The following is a 20,260-nucleotide window of genomic DNA, read 5'->3' on the forward strand; positions in this document are numbered from 1 at the left end:
GTGGGAGGAGGCTGTGTACTGGGGAGAACACCTTCAAAGCAAAGGTGTTGCCTGCCCCCAAATAGTTTTTGAATACAGAGGTATACAGAAATTAAACACTTATTGAGATGCTTTTGCACATTCACACATCCAAAAAATGCCCGTGACACACATCTGCACGCATGACCACTCACACTGGTTTATGCCTGCTGACTCACACACTCATTGAACAGCCCAGGCTCACATCTGTGCTTGCTCCGATCCACAAAGGATGAGGGTGGACAGGAACAGCTGCCCTCTCTCTCCCCAGGGGATCCTCCCAGCCTCCCGCAGAGGAAAATCCACCAGCTGGCTGCAAAGATTCTCTCCAGCCAGCAGGAGAGGTTTAGGAGATGTGGTAGGGTCTTTATGCTACTCCCAGAGTAGGTCCCCAACTTCTCTCCATTTCTTGCCCAGGCCTCCCTTTACGCGACTCAGGAATTCTTTCCCTGAGCATCACCCTGGAATAAAGGGAAGAAGGGAAGAAAGGGGGGCAGAGACTCCCAAGAAATGGTACACCCCACCTGGAATCAAAGAAAATAAAAAAAGAAAGGAACTGGCAAAACACTCGGCTCTTTCCCTTTGTTGTGAAGTTCCAATTTCCTATGCAAGCCCCAGTGGCATCACGCAGCTCCTTCTGCTCTTCGGTAGGGGTTCTCCAACAAATAGTGGAACCGCTGGTAGTTCTTGAGCAGGTACTTGGGAGCATACATCTGCTCCTTGGGGTCGGCGGGAGGATACTCCTGCGTAGTGCCATCGAACCAGCCGCCAGTCCGGATCAGCTCCCGAATATAATTGAGGTCTCGTTTATCCTCATAGTCACCCCAGCGGGGGAAGTCCCCATTCTGGGCTGATACCAGTTTAAAGTAGATCCCCTCTGGCGTGAAACACCAGGAGCAGTGCCAGCCAGCAAAGTGGAGGGGGCTTCCCAGTGACCACTGCACCAGGATATGTCCTGTGCTGTTTTCATACTGCCGGAAACCAGGCATGGTATAATACTCACGGCGCCGCAGACGGATCCCATCGGTGGCATAGACAGCCTGGAGCATCCCCATAGTGCAGCCCGAGACCACCTCCAAGGTGCCTGGTTGCTTCCAGAAGAAGCCGTAGAGTGACTTCCGCATGTGAAAGGCGAAAGGCTCTGTCCAGCCATCGTAGAGTTTGAGGAAGAGCACCCCATCACGGGCTGGGATCTCATCAGCATCATCGATGATAAAGACATCATCTGGGCGCAGATTGCGGAGGCGAGAGATGCCGTCTCGAGTGAGGAAGGTGCGCAGGTAGTCATCAGCAATCCAGCCATCCTGGCGGCCGCCGGGGGGAAAATGGTCCAGGAAGACATAGAGCACCTTGTGGCGGATGTAGTCGAAGGAGCCATTGAGGAGCATCTCGCGGAACTTGAGGGGCCGCGGCTCACCATAGGCCGTGAAGTTGGACTCGCACACCACGAAGGCGTCCACCACATCCCCCAGCTCATGGAAGCGGACGTCCAGCAAGTCGAACTCATGGTTGACATTGATAGCATTGATGACCCGTCGAGGGATCTCCCGTGGCACGAGGCGGTCCTTGGTGGGCAGGTTGGAGTACTGAACTACAGTGGGGACCCCGCAGCTTGGGCCGTGCCACCCTGGCAAGCAAACACACTCTACCCACTTGCGTCGCTTGGTCCCACCAGCACTTAGCAGCTTGCGAGCAGGCCGCCCTGAGGCGGCACCATCCGCTCGCTCCTCGGGCCGCCCTCCCACCGATGGCTTCTCCAACACCTTGGTGCCTGGTTTAAAGCAAACACCACCAGCTTTGGTACGGACAAAATATTCTGTTGTGTCTTCTGGTAGCACAAACTCAGCTCTGTGCAGTTCTTCGCTGGCTCTGCTGGGAGACAAGGGCTGGAGCAAGGGCGAGTGGGAATAGAGAGGCGTGCGGAGGAACTCAGCACCCCCTGGCTCAGGGCTAACCTGAGGTGTGACGGGTGCATTGTTCCAAAAGAAGCTGGAGACGAGGTTGGGACTAAGTGACGCTAGCTCCCGGGGGAAGGTGACATAGGACAGGGCCTTGAGGAAGTGCAAGAAGGAGATGAGGCAGAGACCAGCCATGCAGAGAGTCAGAAAGAGCTTATGGCGTCTCATCTTCATCCTGTGGGAAAGCCATGAGAGAAAAGTTATATTCAGCAACTACTGAGGTACAAAAAATTATCACTGGTAGGAAGACAGTTTGGGAATGCAACAAGCCTAGTTCAAGTTCAGGAGGCATTCCTTGAGACTTGACTCCAAAAAAACCTTCCCCCACCCTCTACCATCTTCAACAGGTCTTTCATATTGTCTAGCTTACACCAAGTTGAACTGCTTCCAGATCAGATGCTGTCTTTTAACTGCACAAAGAGGAGAAAGGCCCTGGTGACAACATAGAATGAAGGGAAATGCAGAAAAGTAGGGATTCACAATCTAGTGAAATCACCACACACAGCCGTGGCCATAAACACCAGCCTCTTCAGGTCTTGTACCACCAGAGGCAGAGGGGAAAATGAAGAGATAACAAGGAGGATGAGAGGGAGCAGGGGAGGGAAAAGGAATAGGTATGAGAAGGAGCAGTTGAATCAACCAAAAACATGGCCAATGTATAATATTTTAAAGGACTGAGATCATTAGCCAGCCTCCCAGAAGCTAGCAAATATCCACATTTCCCAGATCTTTTCAGAGTTTACGAACACCATATACCCTAAAAAATCTGACTCCCAGAAAATGCTACCTGATTCTATATGGGAACAGAAAAACAAACAAACAAACAAAAAACATACAAAAACCTCCACTTTTACTCTCCTTCTGAAGTCACATATGTCTCCAGATATTGCCCTTTGCTTTTTGTTTTCCATGAACCAAATGCTAGGCATTTTGAGTCTGGACCGGGGCCGCCAAAATACATATCTAGCAGTTTCTGCAGGTAATACTGTGCTGTGATAACAGACCCATGCCAGGCCAGCAAGAGCCCAGCAGTGCTCAAGCCTTTTCTCCAAACAGTAAAAAATACAGCCTCCATTCTGTCTCTACACCGCCTCCCCTCCTCCAAACCATGCTGGGAGGGCAGCGCTGTGTCGGGCGGAAAAGTGATTCAAGACTACAAGCCAGGAAGAAACACGAAGGAAAGAAAAGAAAAAATACAAAAGGAAAGGAAATAATAAAGAAGAAAAGAATGAAAAAGAAAAAAAAAAGAAGAAAAAGAACAAAAGAAAAAGAACAAAAAAGACAGGAGCTCTAAGCTCAATCAATGCCTCAGCAAGGAAAATAAGAAAAGGTGTTTTGCTGTTTAGGGAAAAAAGGTTTCCCCTCTGCCAGAACTGGAAGCTTTGGGAGGAGGTGGGTGTTGGAACAGATCACATAAATGCCCTCTGCAACATGGAGGCTATACGCTCCCCCACCTGCAGCATGAAACCATGCAAAGACGCAGAGACCCACCCCTTCCACCTCTGCAACTCAAGCCTGAAAGTCCCCGTAAGGAAGGAAACCTGCCCAAAACGCACCAGGTCTCACATGCTTCCATGGCTCGCCGGGACCCTGTCACTTCGGGTGCCACTTCTGGACGCAGGATATGGCTCCTCCTCCCCCTCAAGGACCAAAGTTCTTGCGCATATCCCACACAGTTGTTAATAAAAACCTCTGTCAAACACTAGTGCCAGGGTGAGGCGACACTTCCATGCGAGGTAGACGGAGGTGAGGGACCATCCTGCCCAGAGAGCCATGGATAGGTGCAGACAGCCCCGCATCAGGGCATAAGCCAAGGCCCTTCACTTGAGCTCTCCCTGTTTCGCCCGGCTCAGCTCTCCTCAGAGCTGACACGTGTCCCAGGGCTAGGAGCAGAGGAAAAAAACCTACAGTCGTCTCCTGATACTTCCGAGGGCAGTAAATGAAATATGACAAAGCATGTTTACTTATTAACTCAGAGAGACTTTTATACTATAAGGCTGTAAAGTACTTGGACAAAAGGCAACTAAGCAAAGAAGAACTCATGTGGATCTTCACAAAGATCCATCTATTCCCTACAACTCAGCAGCAGACATTTCTAGACACTTCATGGCCCCCTTTCAGCAGTATCACTGTTTGCTAACACTGTCCTCTGTACAATGGTCTCTGAAGGACTTTCAAGACTTCCTTCCCTTAAATCTCAATTCTAGCCCTATGCCACTTGCCCCATCTCCCAAACTGAAGGACATGGCCACCAATTCATTTGTTGCTCCTGCCCTGGGCAATGCATTTCATGAGGACATGGCTCTGTGGTCGCCCTGAGAAGACTCTGAAGTTCATGCAGATGAGCACCGCCCCGTGAAACAGAGTAGTTCATGGAAGACTTCAGCATTTAGCAACAAGGTTATTTTGCTTCAAGGGGAGGACAGCAGCCTGGAGCTGGCAGAAAAGTTGAGAGTTGCCATGGAAGAGAAAGTAGGGAGCAGCTGCCTTTGTTAATATTTATTGCAAGTTTTAGTATCTCTAGTACACCAGGAGCCCCTCAGACCTTTGAGACTTTGAGATTACAGCTTGGAAATCAGTCAAATGGGATCGGCAACACCAGAGGTGTGTCATGGGGACTGGAAATGCCTCCCGAGGGCACCGCTGTGGTGGGACAGCAGACCAGCAGGGTACGCTGGCCTCAGGGGTCTGTGGCTAGAACTGGTGCAAATGGCCAGCACCAAAACCTTAGCTGAGGGTCCAACAACCCACAGCACGTCCCCAGGAGTCCTTTCCGATGGCTTTGTGGGGACAGCATTGGCCAGGGACCTCAACAACGTGGCCCTTGGGCCAGCTTTGCGTCTTGCCTTCTTGTCAGCCCAGCCAGGGGAGGAAATGCACCTCCTGCACCCACCTGCATCTGGCACTGCAGCCTGCCTCTGAGGAAGAAGTCCCTGCCGGGCCTGCCCCGAGGGCCAAGTGTCATGCTGAAATCCATAAAGGCCCTTCTGGGTTCACTGCAACATTTTCTTCTTCAAGGCACTGCTGAAGAGCTCCCCCTTCCACAGGATCTCATCGTGTCCAGGGCGAAATGTTATTTTTTAGTAAAGGCTTTGTTTATTGTAGGAGCTGTGAAGTTGCTTGCAGAGCAGAGGAGTACCCAGAGCCCCTTCCTTACATGCTGCTGGTTTGGGACAAGCCTAACAAGTCCCTAGGTTTGGGAAAGAGTACAAGGAAGCTAAAGAGCATAAATTAGTAGTGACACCTTTTGAAGAAAACATCCTTTATGGGTAAATTACTAGGCAGTTATCTCCTATCAGGCAACTTGTGCTTTCTCTGAGACAACACCTCCAGACACCTGGTCTTCATCAAGTGCAAAGTCCTCGGTCAGGTGGGGACCCAGCTTGCTCCGCAGAGGCAATCCCGCCGGCTGCCAGACAATGCTGGTTTCATTCCAGTTTCTGCAGGATATATACACGTGTGCTGCAGGCCGCCTCCCCCGGGTCAGCCCAGTTCAGAGGACCAGAACTGAAGGAGCTGCACGCCTGAGGCAGATCTCCCATCTCCTTCCCAGACAGCTGAGCTGAGATGCTCTGCATGTCTTGTGAAATTCCCAGACAAAGGTCGTAACTCTTGACATTTAGCAGACTGCTTCACTTTCTGGGATCTGGCGTGCCATGTCCACAGTACGACACATGGTTTTAGGAAGTAAAGCATATTTTCCTCACTTGACATTTGCATACATCAATATCTGTCAGGCCCAGCACTCAGCCCTGCAGCTCTTCACCCACAGGCACAACTGAGCCCTCACACGGCTGTGTTGCCTCTCAGTAATTGCAACCTCTGTTCAGAGGAGCTGGGCTGGTGCACGCAGCTCTCCTCTGCAGCCCTGCCAAAACAAGCTGGCCCTGCAGTACCCTCTGCTGTTGCGCTACTGATATTTCCCAGGAGGCAATTTTTGCTGCCTTTGTGAGGGAATGGGAAGACAAACCCATTTCTTATGCCCTCCTAAAAGGAGGCAAGTGAAGAATAAAACTGTGTCCCCTTCAAATCCTCTTCCCTCCACCTCCACCTTCCATACCAGGGATTCATCTGTCAGAGAGGAAGAGAGCTCATCCACCCTTGGGTGGGCCGAGATGCTAAAAACCATCAGTCACATATCCCTTCCCATATCCTCTGATCAGCACTGCAGTGAAAGATATGTCTTTGAGTGATAGTTAATTGGAGACAAAGGCCAGCATGGGAGGCAGACATTATTACCCAGCCTCCCCATCCAAAGCATTTATGTATGGTGGAAATTAGCAAGGAGGTACCAGTCAGGAAGACATCTCAGCTTGTCATAAAGGATCCCAGCTGCTCTATCACAAAGCAGCCATCAGCTACCACAAACACAGAAAACTGCAAGAGATGCTTCCTTTCTGACAATTTTGAGTGAGGAGGGAGGGGGAAAAATCTATTGATCTCAGAGAGAGAGAAAGAGTTGCTGCCAAGTTAAAAACAATGACAAAAATAATTAAAAAAGGCTTTAATGTTTAAGTAGAGAAGTAGAGCAAAAGGCTGAGATGAGCATGGACCACCAGCCCCATTAAGACAAAATACTTTAAAGAGCAGGCTGTTTTGCCGCAAAAAAAAAGCTGCAAACCTCTCTCTTTTTTGGGGGCCGGGGCGGGGGACGAGGAACCAGGACCACACCGATATATCCTTGCTTGAAGTCTCACCTTGCAGGGGAATAGCTTCCAGAGAAGGAGGAAAAATAGGGGTGGTATGCATAATAGTCCCAGGCACCTGTTACAGTTTTACTTTGCCATTATCTCAAGTGACCAGTTGATTTATACCATCCTGAAATCATATCCTGATTTCAAGGAGCAAGAGAAAGATATGTACAACTAAGAGCTGGCAATTCACCAGTCCTAATGTTCTCTTCTAGAGGACTCTGGCAAGAGGCCACAGAACGGGCTGCTGGATGCATGCAGCCTCTGACACACTAGGGCTCACGACTCAAGACTTTCTATGCTTCTACTGTGGTTACAGGAGATAGTCTGCTGTGGAGGACAAGTCAAAGCACACACATTGTTCCCCACCCTTGATATAGAGATATTCATCTCCTTTGAGCACCCATGCAATAACGTATCTGCCCACTTTGACACAAAACAATAATTCAAATTAGAATTCACCTGTCAGAACAAAATGCAACATAACTTCCATGCCTCATCCCATGCTGAGGGCCAAACCCACTCTCCACTCTGCTTAGAGATAAACATGAATGGGCTCTCCTCAAGGACTGTATCTACCTGTCATTCACAGGGCATAGGAATAACACACTGGAACTACAGGACCTCTAAACACTCTAAAATCTCAGATTACTTTTGTCCTGCAAAAATTCATGAGAGTTAGAAGAAACTATAAAAGCACTGTTTGTCTACAGCTGAAAGATAGCTAGCTCAAGAGCAACAGACTCTGCTTTGCTTTAGGACAGGAAGAGAAGTAGAGCAAGGAATCTGGACAAATCTGGACAGCAAGAAAAGTAGAGAGAAATACTACATACCACATGGTAGCTGGGGCTCAGCATTTCTGTCTTATGTGAGACATGCCATGATATTTTCAGGGACTGCAAGCGATGAGGAAGTTCTGATGGGGTCATAGAGCAGGGTGGTCTGAATGCAGGTAGTTTCACATCACTTTCTTTTGACATTTCAGGAAGGGAGTTCAACATCTTTCCACGACCTTCATTAAGTGTTGTCCCCCACAGCACTAACAACGAACAGTAATGCCTCAAAGCTGCAAAGGAAGTGCAGAGCATGAGGTAACTGACCACAAGGTGCCACTGACTCACTGCCTGCCCAACTACTTGGAGCAAAACTATCCAGCACAGTTACTCTTCAAGAGGGCCTAGATCAGGCAGAGGAAAGACTAGGCTCTATCCTAAGCTTCTTCCCTCCTTTTCAAGAGTGAGGTGAGGCAACCTGGCAACATGCAGGAGACATGAGGTCACCACTCTCAGCAGCACATGTCCTTGCATCCATTTGACTTCCAGATCTGATATCTGCACTCTATCAATGGGTGACATCAAACCAGACGAAAAAAAGAGTGAAAAAAAAAGATATAGGAAAAAAAAAACAGCTAAGGAGTGAATCTGCACAAGGCTGAGACAAGGTTGGCCAGGGAAAAGTGAGAGCACAACTGAGAACCCAAGATGTTACCTTTCTCTTTCCACTGAAGGCAGACACTTGACATACATCAAGTCAGCCATAAGTCTCAGGTTTGTACTCAAGGCCTTGTTAAGCTTCAACTGACGGATACTATCTATGCTGAGAAAGAAGGGTGTTTCCTCTCCTATGCACTCTTGTAGGAAAGCTCTAGACGCAACAGTCCCTACGTAGCATTCTCCAAATGAGCAGCTACCATCTGCTGCACATGGAAGCTAAGATGGATGCAATGCAGAGACCCCAGTGTTTTAAATATTATGGCTGCCCATCTCCCCAAGGTAAAGGATTGCCAGAGGCACAGTGCATCTTTGAACTCTACAACTTCCATGGGCTTTCCCTGCTTCTACTGTCCTGCTCTGTGGTGAGCTAAGTCTGAGCTATTTTAGGTGCTACATGCAACCACAGCAAGGTTGCTGCATACTCTGGGACAAAGCAGTTCTCGACCCTTAGTACAGAGCACATGGGACCTGGAGATAAAGCAGCCTTCCTTGACAGGATTTTGGCTCAAGACTGCTCTTCCAGAAGTCACCAGAATAACCCAGCATCCGAACACCTTCAGAGTCCATTATAGAACCCCTTCATTTGAACAGATTGTTCTTGCAGTAACTACTATAATACTAATAGCAGCATAATTATGTAATTCTCCTGCCCCCAGTTTAAAAGAAGATCTGCTTGGATAAGAGTAGAAAACTCTACTGAAATCCAATAATGTGCTATGAGACACCAATTTAATTTTGAGAAGTACTTGGACATCACAAGGGTACAGTAGCGCACACTAAAGAAATCCAGCTTCAAGTTTTCTAACTCCACTAGAATCTACTGACTATTCCTCTTAGCATCCTTCAATTGTACTGGGCTTCCTTGCAGCTCTTTCCTCTCCCCAGGCAAAATCAGACTCACCATAGGAACTTCCATGGTTCTGAGATGCCTCAACATCTGATCTTCAGATGTTCAAAAACCATAATTCAAACTTCTTAGCGCTCCTAGCCTAAGTAAGTACTCCTTCCACTAAAGGGCAGTGGCTCTTCTCCTATCCTCTTTTCTCCTTCATTTACACCTGACAATCTGGAAAGATTCTTCCTCAATCTTTTTTACTGCCTTCTCATAAAATTCACTTTCCTAAAGAGGGTTGTGATGGCTCTGCAGATTGTGTCATCACTTGGCCCACACATCTGTCCTCTCAGGACATCAGGGTGAGCTGACACATTACTCATGGCACTCTGCTGTACACATACACATATTAAGGATGCAAGACCTTTCTCCCCACTCACCACTTCAAATATGTGGTGGTTACAGCAATGCAAAACAGTTTTGCATTGACTTTGCATTGACAGACTTTTGCTTTGACTTTGGTGCCGTACAGGGAAGGAACACTTCATCTTGAGACAATGAATAGAAAAGGAAATGGGTAAAACTATGCAAAAACAACTTATGTCCTTAGACAGGCCATAGGGTAATCAAAGAAGTATGCGAGAACTCCCAGAGAGCATGCCTTGCAGAAAAGAACAGGACAAAATCCCTTTTTCTCTATCCTTTTTTTTTTTCTTGTGTGTAAAAGAAAATCATGTCTTAAGAGGCTCAAGTGAGGCATGTGGTAAAATGGGCTGTGTGGTTTCATAGGTTCTCTCCGCTCACTCGCCCCTTTCACAGCTCACCACCCCTCAGCTGTGTCAGTACAATTGCATGAAAGTCAGTGTTGTAAACCCAAATCAGCAGCAGATTTAACTGGATTAAAAATAAACTCCAATAAAAGTGCCTAGGGATGGGAACAAGCCGTTGACTGGCAGAAATTTCCTAAACTGACTTCACCAGTTCAGTTCTTACCAGAACTAAGGTATCTCGTAACTATATCCTTGAGCACTCAAAATTCAGGGACATTTTTTAATACAGTTCATCTAACCAAATCTCCCAGCGAGGCTCCCGTTCAACCACCACGAGCTAGCTGGCTCCTGCTGGCAAGCATCAGGGAAGGAGCATGTCTCAAGGAGGCTCTGGAAGAAGCAACATCAGATAACTGCTTTCAGAGCAGGCTCTGCCAGGTGATCCACATGTGCTGAAGAACGCAAATCAAGAATCCTAAGAACAGCAGCAAAACGGGCAGCCAAAATTGTACTCATTGCTGAGGGCCCCTGCGTGAGGGGTACTGGGCAGAAGTGCGCTGGGCCATACATGTAAACCCCGTGCAAATGAGAAAAGGAAAGCAGAAATCCCAGGGCCGCCCAGCAACAGTGAAGCTCTGGGAGGTGCAGGCTTGGCACCCAGAGGGTGGTAAGGTGGATGTCCTGCAGGCCGGAGAGAGGCAATTAAAGAAGGAACAAGGCAAGAAGTGCTCGATGCCATGGTGATGGGTAGAGTGCAGCAGCCCACGCAGGCAGAAACCACGTTGCCTCCAGCTATTTTTGGAGCGGGTGGCAGTTGTTTGTGTATCCTTGGGATAAAAGCTCTCCGAGCTGGATAGAGGAGGGGAGTAATTAAACCCCATAAAGACCATAAATAAAGAGAGGCCATGGAATAGAAGGTAATAACGGCAAGATCCTAGCAGCCATGGGGAAGAAGAACTGGCCCTCCATCCCCGCCCTCTTTCCTCCCCCATCCATCACCAACCACTTGGGGCTTGGCAGTGCACACACTTTCCCACAGTAGCCGATCTATTACTGTTTGGAAGAGCGTTCCCAGCCTCTTCCTTCCCCTCCTCCCCTTCTTTCAGGCCACAGGGGTCCCGCTTGGCAGCCCCTGGATCCCCCTCTTCGCTGAATGTCTGGTGACCAGCCAATCCCATGCAAACAGCATTAACCCCTCTCGGCCAGGAACGGCCGGAGAAACCTGACTCCATGCTGAGAGGTTTCTCTATGGGGTCTCTCCCTCCTTCTCTCCTCTCCACTCCCCGTTCTTGTCCCCCTTCTCACCTCTCCTTCCCCTTTCTCCCCCCTCCTCCTTCCGAAAAAAAAAAAAAATCCACTAATTCCAGCCTTGGGAGTGTTGTGTCTTTCAGAGAATGTTACACGAACCCTTGGGAATTTCTCTTGGACCAAGAACAGACCCTTATTTATTTGTCTCTTCTGTCTTTGTTCTTCACTTCCTCTTTCAAGACTTAGGCAAGACCTCGACACAGTGCTGCCCAGACCCCCCACTGCCACTTCACTTTGTTATTATTTTCGGAAAGAAAGCGCCAATACACGGAGAGCTCTTCAATGCCTTGCCCCAAGGCAGGGGTGAATCAGCCCAGACTCCAACCTCCGGTGTGGGCAAAGGGCACAAGCTCAGGGCTCTGCAGAGCTCAGCTCGCTGGGGCTCGCAGAGACAACCCCCTGCTTATGTAATCCTCCTGATTGCAGTATCACAGCCCCTCGGATTAAATCCACACGAATCAGATCTCCAGTAACCGCTGTATGCCAGTAACAGGCATATGGTACCGTGAAAAGGGGCAGTTTCCCAGAATGAAATCAAAAGCCTCCTAATGCACTTAACTCAGGGTCACATAAATCTCTCTTCTGCCTCCCACAGACGGCTGGATCCTGTTTACAGGCGTTGCAGCAGGCCCGGGTCTCAGCAATATGTTTACTTCTTCTGTACACGCATTCCCTTTCCCTATGCAAAGCAGCACCCTGATCTCCAGATTAAACCGAGTGGCCAGGACCACGGGAGGTCCCTGTTCCCATTTCCTGAGAGGCAAAGCCCCACATTACGCACGTCGCCAGAGAGCTCCCTGCTGAACCCTGGGTGGACATGGCCAAAGAGGGGGAAAGGCCAGACCTGGAGCCACAGCAGCAGGCAGCAAAGAGGAGCCAAACTCACTCCAACGCCTGACACCGGTCCCAGGGTAACAGTGGGCAAAGAGGGAAAGAGCTTGTCTTTATTGGTGAGATCAAACGTCATCCTGGACATCACAGACTTTGGTACCATTTCTCTTAACGGCTTTTCCCTAAAATCATCTTTTTTCTTGGGAAGGATGAGAAGGAAGTTTTTATTTATGTAGTTGCTGACTTCCATGACAGGAGGTAAAAAACACATGGTTTGAAGAGTCGGTTTTGTTTCAGGCTGAAAAACAGACCAGGACCAGGTAGGAGAGCACTGCTTGTCAAAGTGACCTGGGCTGATTACCCAGCCAACTCCACCAGCTTTTCCTAAATGCAAAAGCCACAAACTCACAGAGCGCAGTTGAGAGCAGGGAAACCCAGCACTTCAGCTCAGCAGCGCAGTGGACAGATAGAGAGCAGTTTACGGTAACAATCGCTTGATTACAGTCCAAGTTCCTTTTGCTTTCCACCCTCTCGACCCTTTCCCTCCCCTTTCAGGCCTTCAGCAGCACAAACACATTTATCTTGAACTCTGCTTCTGAGAAATCAGCTGCCACAGCCACGCCAGAAAGGAAGGAGAGGAAGAAAACCATAAAAGCTAATGCATAAACACACCATTAGGATCAGTGGAACACCGGAAGGTTGCGCATTACAGTGGGAGCCACAGCCGTGCTTCACTTGCCAAGACCACCTGAGCAGGGGTGGGACAGTCCAAGCACACGGGGCAGCAACTTGCCACAGCAAGGCAGGGGGGATGAAGCACCCAGAGCATCAAGGTGGGCTCTCAGCCCACCCGGCTCTTCCTCATGACACTCGTCTGCTGAAAGACCCCATGAAAACTGTCGCAGCCCTCCCTCTGCCCTCAACTGGTTGCTGCTTAGGGTTTAATAACTGGGAAGTCTTGTGGGAACTTCAGCTGTGCAGTTCACATGGGTTGCTGATAACCACACGAGCTTTCAAGTCTTCAGGTCCTGAAGATCTTCTGTAAAAGCTTCCTGTACTGTGTCATGTTAAAGCTAAAAACAAACCAAAAAATAACAATAAAAAAACATTTTGGCAGGACAAGATTGTCTTTGCAAACATACTCTCCAGCACCTGAGTATTTTAGAGATCAGTCTTGATGATCCCTTCCACAGATCCACAGCACAGCACCATAATTGACTTAGGGACCAAATCCAAGCCCCAGATTTCTCTCTCATACTCGATGCCATCCCTTTCCTATAAACATGCATCTCGGGAACCTCCTGCAAGTCACAGAGATGCTCTGCAGTTGCCAACACCTAAATGATGCAGGAACTGGATTTGGGTCTGCTCAGCAAAAGAGAGAGTCTTCAGAGCACTTCAGTTGCACGAAGGCACTGGAAGCAAAGAGGGGCAGAAAGGAGACCCACAGCACCTCCTCAACCCTATGTGATAGACTCTGGATGCCTGACAGACATCCCTTTTCCCTCCCCGCAGCGCTCACGGGAAGCGAAGACTCTGTTCCAAGCACAACTGCACTATAAATAATTCAGGAGACTGCTAAATTATGCAGGAGCAATCCCGGCGTCCCCCTGGCCGGGCTGAATGCAGGTGTGGTCAACCCGAGCTCCAAGAGTTGCTGCTAAATAGGGAATTTGAGGCCACAGAGGCTCTGTGCCAATAGCACATAACTGAAAGCACAACGGCCACTTGCAAACAGCCAGGCCTGCAGCAAACACCAGCGCAGCAGAAGGTATCTGGGGACAAAGGGCTCACAGGGAGACAATAATTCCCTTAACCCACCTGTTCTCCAGAGTCCTCACATGGACGCAGGAGAAAAGCGGGAGATCACACACCCTCCATGCTAGGTTTCTCGGTGCCTCTTGCCTCTGTCACCCCTACATAAGCAGCAAGGGATACAGGCATCGGCACAGCAAAGTGAAGATGGCAGAGGGCTGTTGAAGCAGGAGGGGATGAGAAAGGGGAAATGGAAATAGGAAAAAATGCCTCCCTGCTCTTCCCAGGCTAGCAAAGGTAACATATGCAGAAGGCTGAGCTAAAAAGCAGACAAAATAACCTGGCTGCTTTTTTACCCCACTCAAAGGGCCTTCAGGAAGCGCTGCCCTTCCGAACACCAGGGCGAGAGGTTTCCCATGGCAATGGGGTCATTAAATAATAGTGCGCAGCGCGCGCCGATCGCCCCAGGGCCCCGCGCTCCCGATCCGCCCCGCGCTCGGCTCTGCTTCGGAGCCGGCCTCGCGCCACCAGCTCCACAGCGAGAGGACCCCGTGTCTGCAAGCCCTTCCACAGCCCGACCCTTCCCAGCTCCCGCAGGTTCCATGTCCATCCACGTCCAACATGTTCAGCTGGCGCAGGCCACTGCCCTCCTCCTTTCACCTGCTGCCCTGCTAGAAGCGATCGCGCAAACGCTGCCAGAGCCCTCTCTTCAGCCTCAGCACAAGCAGTTTAAGATCTCCAGGCTCTAGCTTACCTTCCCCTTCTCTCTTAAAGGGCTCAGCATCTCGGGGAGAGGCTCCCTTTCATGTCTCTCTCTCTCGCTTTGCCACGCTGCCTCTTTTGCTTTCTGTTCAATTCTGGTATCTGAATGCCGAAACAGAGGATCCGAACGCAGATAAAGTCAGCATAGCGGCTACCTGCGCTTAGATCACAGATTTCACAGTTGCTGAAGACGTTATGCAGTGGGTCTAATTTGCATTAGTCTCTCGGTACGCTTCAATCTCGCTTGCTGCGGCTTTGGTAAGATGCAAAAACAAACACAGCAACACCCCAAGAAAAAAAGAAAATAATAATCATACAAAGCTCTAAGAGATAACAAAGTCTGATTCTGCTTACTAACCCTAGCTCAATCCATAGGGATTTACACTCTAAGGGAAAATGGCACTCCAAGGGACAGGCCGCAAGGAGCTGGAATTACATATCGGACAACAGATCAAGGGGGAGGCAATAACTGTGGTGAAAAGAGCAGCAGGATCCAAGCAACAACCAGAAAGTTATCGACAGTGCCACGCTCTGCATCAACCCAACCTGCAGGAGCCTGAGGGGCATTTCTGAGATGCCCACAGCTAAGCTCTGTGACCGACCTTCTGCTCATGCCACCTCGTGCACGCCACAGGCTCCATGCCACCGATTCCCTGGACACAAAACGGGAGCGATGCTTTGCCACCTCCAGCTAAGGGGCTTGCTTAATTAAGAGAAGCTTAATGGGTTGCTTCTAAGCCCTTTGAAATTAACCTTGTCATAAAAAGCACAATACGAGAAAGAAGATGTGGGGGTTTCCCCCACTGTCTCTCTAGACAGTCATTTCTACCTCTCCCACCGCCTGCAACTTCTGCTTTACCAGCTGAAAGAGTGTGGTGGCAAAGCTTGGCTTGGTCCTACACCACAACCGGTGCCTGCGAAAAGCCTCTTTAGAGGCATGAGCCTGGGTACTCCCTTAGCCGCTGCCAGCTGGGGAAACAGAAAACGCATTAACTGATCAAGCTGCCTAGTCAGTGAAAGGGGTTTATCTCCACAGGAAAGGCCCAGGGCCCTGCAGCAAGCACCTGGGATAGCTGCTGCTGTCCTAAAGCAGAGGATGAGCACCGAGTTGTGGCTCGACAAGCAGCCTCTGCTTCTTGCAAGGTGGCCAGCTCCTCTCCTGCCGTTTCTTCCCTCGGCCTGCCTGATGAGAGCTCGGAGCAGCACACCCTGCTCTCCCTCATGGATCAGCTCTACCAGGCAAGTTTCTGGGCACAAAAATGCCCCCGCTTTGCTTCAGGTGTTCAGAGGTTTGGCGAGCAGGAGGTGCTTCTCATGTTCCAGGAGCAGCTCGAGGGAAGCAGAGGGTTTGCACTGCAGGGAGCACAATGCAGCCAGAAGAGGAAGGTAAAGAAATCACAAACGTGTCTTCCAAGAGCCCATTTCACAGGGATAGAGGAACTGAGCTCCTGAGCACCCCTTGCCACAGCCGTAATACACAGCACCCCTTCTGCCTCCCCAGGAGGAGGCAGGGGGGAATCTCCATGAACCTGTGACTGCAGCTCTGCCCTGGTCTCTGGCACCTGGACAAGCTGCTAGTCCTGGCGCACCACGTGCCGTTGCACCTGCACAGCCCAGCACGCTGCCCGGAGCGCGGCCCGCCCCTGCATCCCGAGGGAATGGCAGCTTCTCCGAGACTGCCCCCTTTGCACAGGGCTGCCTGATGCCTCTGCCTTCCCCAGATCTCAGATCCCGCTCGCTGGTAGTGAGTGCCACAAGATGCCATCCCAACATCAAAACAAACGTAACGTGACCTGGCTTCTTATTGCAGAGACGGAGGATGCCAGCCATGGGAGGGGACAGCGAGACACGCACTGCTCCTACCCTCAGTATGTGAACCGGCTCCCTGAGGCACCTTACACTGACCTAACGAAGCGGAGACGCCTCTTGTGCCAGTCAGTACCCCCTCTGCCATCCTCCCTGCTGGAGTTATTGTCAGCTGTACCAGCCTTCGTTAGCACCACCTCCTCCAGCTCCATCCCACTGATTGGGTCGCAGCCTCCAACAATGTACAAAGGGCTCATTTTAGAGCTCGCAACCCCACCTAAAACCTAATCGGCCCCTAGGAATGAATGCTGGCCCAGCCAACCCGTCCTATCCATCACCAAATTCTCCTTCTTCTTCTATGAACCAATGTACAGGAAAAAAAAAAATAATAAATAAAAAAGTCAGTCTGCAATAGCAGGTGTGCCTTAAAGATGCTATTCTCAAGATAGAAAAACGCAGATGCAGCAAGCTGAAAACTCAGATATAAACCCTGCCATCAAACAGAGTTTACCTCTGCTTGCTGACAGGTTAAAGCAGGGAAGGGACAGCGAGAGGAACTTGCCCGCAGCAGGGTGTCCCACGGCTCTGCTCGGAGCAGCTCCGGCGCACACGGCTGCTCACACGCAGCCGTTCTCGTGCGGGTACGAGCCCCGCAGAAGACCCGCGCTGCTGCGATCGCGCCGGGCCGTCCGCGCTGCCACACGCGCCCCGGCTTTGCGAGCGCCCGCGTTTGCCACCCAACCATCCCTCAAAGACACGCGGTGCGTGTTGCACCAACCTGGCGGACCGCAGAGCCACGCTGCGCAGCCACTCGTGCGCGGGAGAAGGATAAACACGAGGCGGACGGGAAGCTCGGGAGCGCTCCAACTTCCCGCGTACGCTCCCCAGGCAAACGCGCTGAGCGGGGCTGCACTCACCACAGGGCGCCTGGCCTATGTTAAACCAACTCCGCAGCCGCAGGGTACACCCAGCAATCCTTCAAACTCACTATCCCTCTCTCATGTTGGGCACGAGCACGCTTGATAAATGTTTACAGTTGCAGGCCTGTCCTGAAGCTAACATTGCTGTGCAAATGCATATGCTATTTTCTACCTCCGCTTCTCAACCTCTTCTGCAGGGCAACCCCTTTCCTTCTGCAACCTTAGTGCAGTGAGGATGGGCGGGCAGAGAAGGCAACAGCTGATCCACTGAATTAGAAGTGGGGCAAGAAAACTCACCTGAAGATTGTCAGAAACCCTGTCCTCTCCTGGGGATGTAACTGCCACATCCAAGGCATTAATAAACAAGCCGTGCAGGTATAGCTGAGTGTCCTCATGTGGAGGAGGAAATGTCTTCCCTTGCAGGGGATTTCTTAGCACTACCACAAAAATCCCCCAAGGGCAGAGCGGGGCTATAAATCTTAGCAGGACCTCTGTGATGGGCAGTGTCACAGCTCTGCTGTTTGCAGCAGCTTTCAGTCAAAGCCTGATGCTGCTAAGGGGAAGCAGGAGGCTCCCTAGGATCCGCTCACAGGACTGCTGCCCTCCTGCAGCAGCTTGGAGGAGACGTTCCTGAGGGGCTACAGCTCTGCTTTGGGGAGCACTGGGAGCTGGATGCGCACGCACCAGGGAGTGGGGATTTTGCTTTTTCCCCTCTCCTCCGAGACAGCTCTCAGCTGTCTGAGGCTCAGGTAATAGCAGGTCCCGCTGCATTTCAGCGCTTCCCAGAAGAGCTGGCAGCAACTCAAGCTTCAGCAAGGGGGACTTGAAGCACCTTGCAAGTCACAGGCTTCAGCTGAACTCAGATACCACTTATGGGAAGGGGAGAGGGGGGACAGAGCATCTCCTGACCATGAGACTTGCTGTTTAGGGACGGGGCCTGAAAAGGTCCTGGTGACTCGCATCCTGCTGGAGGGTGGGTGGACGGGGGTGTAGGTGGGAATTCAAAACTCATTTTGCGCAGGGCTGGGGGATCCTGGTGACTCAAGACACACTCATTAGCAATGGTGCCATTGAGTGTTTGTGCTGGCTTGAACTTCCCACTCAAGGGGAGGGATCTAGTGCTAAGCAGAGGGCCATTCTCGGGAGGGGAGGCTCCGGCACCCACGCTGCCCTGCCGCTGCGCCTGTGTGCGCCGGAGCCGGGGCCCCTCTCTCCTGGCCCGAGCACCATCCTGGGCTGCTGGAGACGGGTGCAAGACCCCAGCTCCTGCCCAGAGAAGGGCCCAGCTCACAGCAATGCAGCCACAGGACCCCCTCTAGGAAAGCCACAGAGTGAGGCAGTGGAGAACCCCCTCTCGCCATCCTGCTCCCTCCGGTGCTTGAGCTGCAGCAGATGCCGCCTTTCCCATCACCTTTGTCACCCTCACCCAGGGAGCCTTGCAAGGACAGAGCTGCGCAAGCCCGGGCCGCTCCAGAGCAAATACGCGATGATTTGCAGCCTGCAGGCACCCCAGCAGCCCTGCACAAGTGGGGAGAACTTCAGCACCCGCATCCCTCCGCAGCCAGCCCTCCATTGGGGATTGGAGCAATCAGATGTGGAGAGGGAGGAGGGGGAGGAGAAAGGGTGGGAGGAAAAGAGGAGACGTTTGATGATGATGATCATACACACACAGACACACACATATTTGTATGTATGTTTTCCCTCCCACGCGCGCACTCCTGTTACTCCTTCTCGCTCGCTGCAGGCTTGGCACGCGTCCCCAGCCCGTGCCCTCCGAGCACGGGCAGCAGATGGGCCTTTGCTGCGGTGCACGGGGCGCCTCCATCCCCGGCGAGCCCGCGCTGGCGGCCGGGGGGGCTCCCGGCATCGCCTTCCTCCTACCCATCACTGATGCTCCCTAGCAGGGGATGCCGGGATTAAGGGAGGGTGGTGGGGGGGAATAAAGCGAAATAACAAAAATAAGGCGGGGGGGGTGGGGGAGGAGATGGAGCCCTCGCTCCCCCGCAGGGCTGGGGGGGTGATGGGGGTGCCCCGGGCAGAGGCGGCCCCGAGCACAGGAGTTGCAGGTGGCGAAGGAGCGGGGGGAGGAGGAAAGGCGGGGAGGGGGCGCCCGTGCCGGCCCCGCGGCGCCGCCAACTCCTCCGGGGAAGGAAGCGGGGAGCCCGCCCGCCGCCCCCGCCGCCGCTCGCGCACTCACCCCCGGCCGGCGCCGCGTCGGTGCCCGCCGGGCCCCCGGCGGGGCGAGGCTGCCGCTCGCCCCCGGCCCGCCCGCCGCCCCCCGGCATGGCTCGGCGCCGGCCGCGGCGAGGCGAGGCGAGCGCGCAGCCCCCCGCCGCCTTCCTCCTCCTCCTCCTCCTCCTCCTCCTCCTGCCGCCGCTGCTGCGCCTCCCGCAGCGGCCCGGCCGCCGCCCGCCGCGGGAGGGATGCGGAGCGCAGCCCCGGCGCGGCGCCGGCAGCGGCGGGCAGCGCTGCAGCAGCCCGTTTTGTGCCGCCCTCCCCGGCTGTCTCCTCCCCCCGGCCCGCCCGGGCCGCCGCGGGGGGCTGCGCCGCCCGCCCCCCGCCCCGCGGAGCCCCCCGGGCCGCGGGCGCCGGGATGCGGGGCCGGGATGCGGCGCGGGGCCGGCCCGCACCTCGTTTTCCCTGCGGCGGGGCCCCCCGCGGCAGCATCTCTGCCCCGGGGCCGTGGGGTCCGTCTCCCCACGCTGCGGGACGCGCGGTTCGTCTTGCGGTGCCGAGCCGGTGGCGACGCGCGGGCCACCGTGCCCAGCGGCGCGCGGGAAGTTTGCAGCGAGGCCAGAAATGGGGCCCGCGCTGCTGGCTCCCCAAGGCTGCACCCAAAGCGCACATGGAAAAAGAAAGAAATCGCCTTCTCCCCATTCAACTTTTACTCGTCTTCATCCTCCTCATGGCGATTTTTCCCCCGGGAAACAAAGCCCGGCCAAGGCGAAACAAAGGCGGCCGAATGGCACCACCATAAACGTGGTGAAGCGCAAGCCTCAAGCCGTACCCATCACAACCCAGAGCTAAGCGGAGGTCAAAAGGAAGCAGAACCGGGGTACACCCTTCCTAGCCATTTAGCAGGAATTTAGACAAAGAGCACGCTAAAAAAAAAAAGA

The 20,260-nt window shown here is 52.4% G+C and overlaps 1 protein-coding gene across 1 annotated transcript; it reads right to left on the reverse strand.

Annotated features, from left to right (window-relative positions):
* Positions 1 to 575: 575 nt before the first annotated feature.
* Positions 576 to 19,401, reverse strand: MGAT3 (beta-1,4-mannosyl-glycoprotein 4-beta-N-acetylglucosaminyltransferase). Its single transcript, XM_088531874.1, has 2 exons — positions 19,342 to 19,401; positions 576 to 2,151 (listed from the first exon to the last, which is right to left on the reverse strand). Exon 2 carries the CDS (start codon positions 2,148 to 2,150, stop codon positions 642 to 644), a length of 1,509 nt encoding a protein of 502 aa, XP_088388000.1. The 5' UTR covers position 2,151; positions 19,342 to 19,401; the 3' UTR covers positions 576 to 641.
* Between the last annotated feature and the right edge of the window lie 859 nt (positions 19,402 to 20,260).

Source organism: Tinamus guttatus, unplaced genomic scaffold (assembly GCF_059628265.1).
Source record: "Tinamus guttatus ecotype Peru unplaced genomic scaffold, ASM5962826v1 Tinamus_guttatus_pri_ptg000439l, whole genome shotgun sequence".
Lineage (NCBI taxonomy): Eukaryota > Metazoa > Chordata > Aves > Tinamiformes > Tinamidae > Tinamus > Tinamus guttatus.

Bases quoted from the DNA above. Each gene is read 5' to 3' on its own strand.
- MGAT3 (XM_088531874.1), bottom strand. From the start codon at position 2,150: ATGAAGATGAGACGCCATAAGCTCTTTCTGACTCTCTGCATGGCTGGT.